This window comes from Opisthorchis viverrini (assembly GCF_000715545.1).
Source record: "Opisthorchis viverrini unplaced genomic scaffold opera_v5_2107, whole genome shotgun sequence".
Classification (NCBI taxonomy): domain Eukaryota; kingdom Metazoa; phylum Platyhelminthes; class Trematoda; order Opisthorchiida; family Opisthorchiidae; genus Opisthorchis; species Opisthorchis viverrini.
This window is the reverse complement of record NW_008754189.1, coordinates 1-1,123: the sequence shown is the minus strand read 5'-3', so window position 1 is coordinate 1,123 and position 1,123 is coordinate 1. Positions and strand designations below refer to the sequence as shown.

The following is a 1,123-nucleotide window of genomic DNA, read 5'->3' as shown; positions in this document are numbered from 1 at the left end:
TAGGTCCTATTTCCAGACGCTGAGCGGTTGGTTTACATCGCGTCCAGAAACCGTTGTTGTTCTGTTTCAATAATCAATCCGAATAGTCTCATACGAATAAGGGCTTATGTTCAAGGAGAGAATGCATAAGGTCGGATTGTTTTAAAATAAGTACTTCGGTGAAAAACCGCTAAACAAATTGTGCGCATTAAACATTGTAGGGTGCTTGTTCTTATTATGTGGAATACTGGGGCCAAAATGTTCTCCATTTATTGTGTGTTTAGAAAGTGTCAGAGGTTAAAGGCTGTACGCTGATGCAGTTTAGCTTAAAAGGTCGCAAAATTTGTGCCGCTTGGTGATGCCAGTGTATTCACGGCCAAGTAAATGAATTGTGTAGGCAATACATTTTTGTCTCTGTGTAGCTCAGTGTATTAGTTGGCGTATACTGTGCCAATATTAGTCCTGACACACAACGCGAATTATAGAATGGGTCAAACGTACATTTAGAGAAAAACGTTATTCTACTAAAAATCGACATACCCGCAAAACCGGAAAGTAAAAATAGCGTCATTCACGAGTTTGGCATCCATAATAAAATCCAAAAATGTAGTTTTCAAAAATTTACAGCTTTCGAAACTTTCTGGAGGTCTCCTCATCCCGAATATTCCATCATATCCTTTTCTGTCGTCCACGGCACCAGAGCTCTCCACGACTTCAGCGAACGTAAAATGTGGGATCATGCGACCCGCAATCTTTCGAAATAGAAATGGAAAAATGGATTTCACTGACTAACCCATAGCTGATCTATCATCACATTCCCCTTATATTTCTCACCAGAGTAACTAGTTTCGTACTCTTCGTTCATTGAGACGCTCGTTTCTGCCTGTCCAGTGTATTTCTTTTTATTTGCAAATTCCACAGATGTTGACTTGCTCGACGGTATCCACCGTGTCCATCCTCCTGTATCAAGAAGAACCATGAAGGGCTGCCCACCTATGTTTACCGGGATGATCGGATGCCCCAAGAAGAATAAAAATGCTAAGTTATGTACATTCACCGAGAACTTACTGCGTTGTCGCTAAAGAAGTCCACGGAGAAAATTTGGCATTGGACATGCATTGAACTTTTCACTCGTCACTGAAGA

The 1,123-nt window shown here is 41.0% G+C and overlaps 1 protein-coding gene across 1 annotated transcript; it reads right to left on the bottom strand.

The window, feature by feature from the left end:
- Positions 1 to 519: 519 nt before the first annotated feature.
- On the bottom strand, positions 520 to 1,046 carry T265_15935 (hypothetical protein; the record flags this gene model as incomplete). The annotated part of the gene is made up of 2 exons (XM_009179369.1): positions 520 to 731; positions 773 to 1,046. Coding segments are annotated over 2 exons (396 nt in total), but the record flags the coding sequence as incomplete, so codon positions are not given.
- Positions 1,047 to 1,123: the final 77 nt, after the last annotated feature.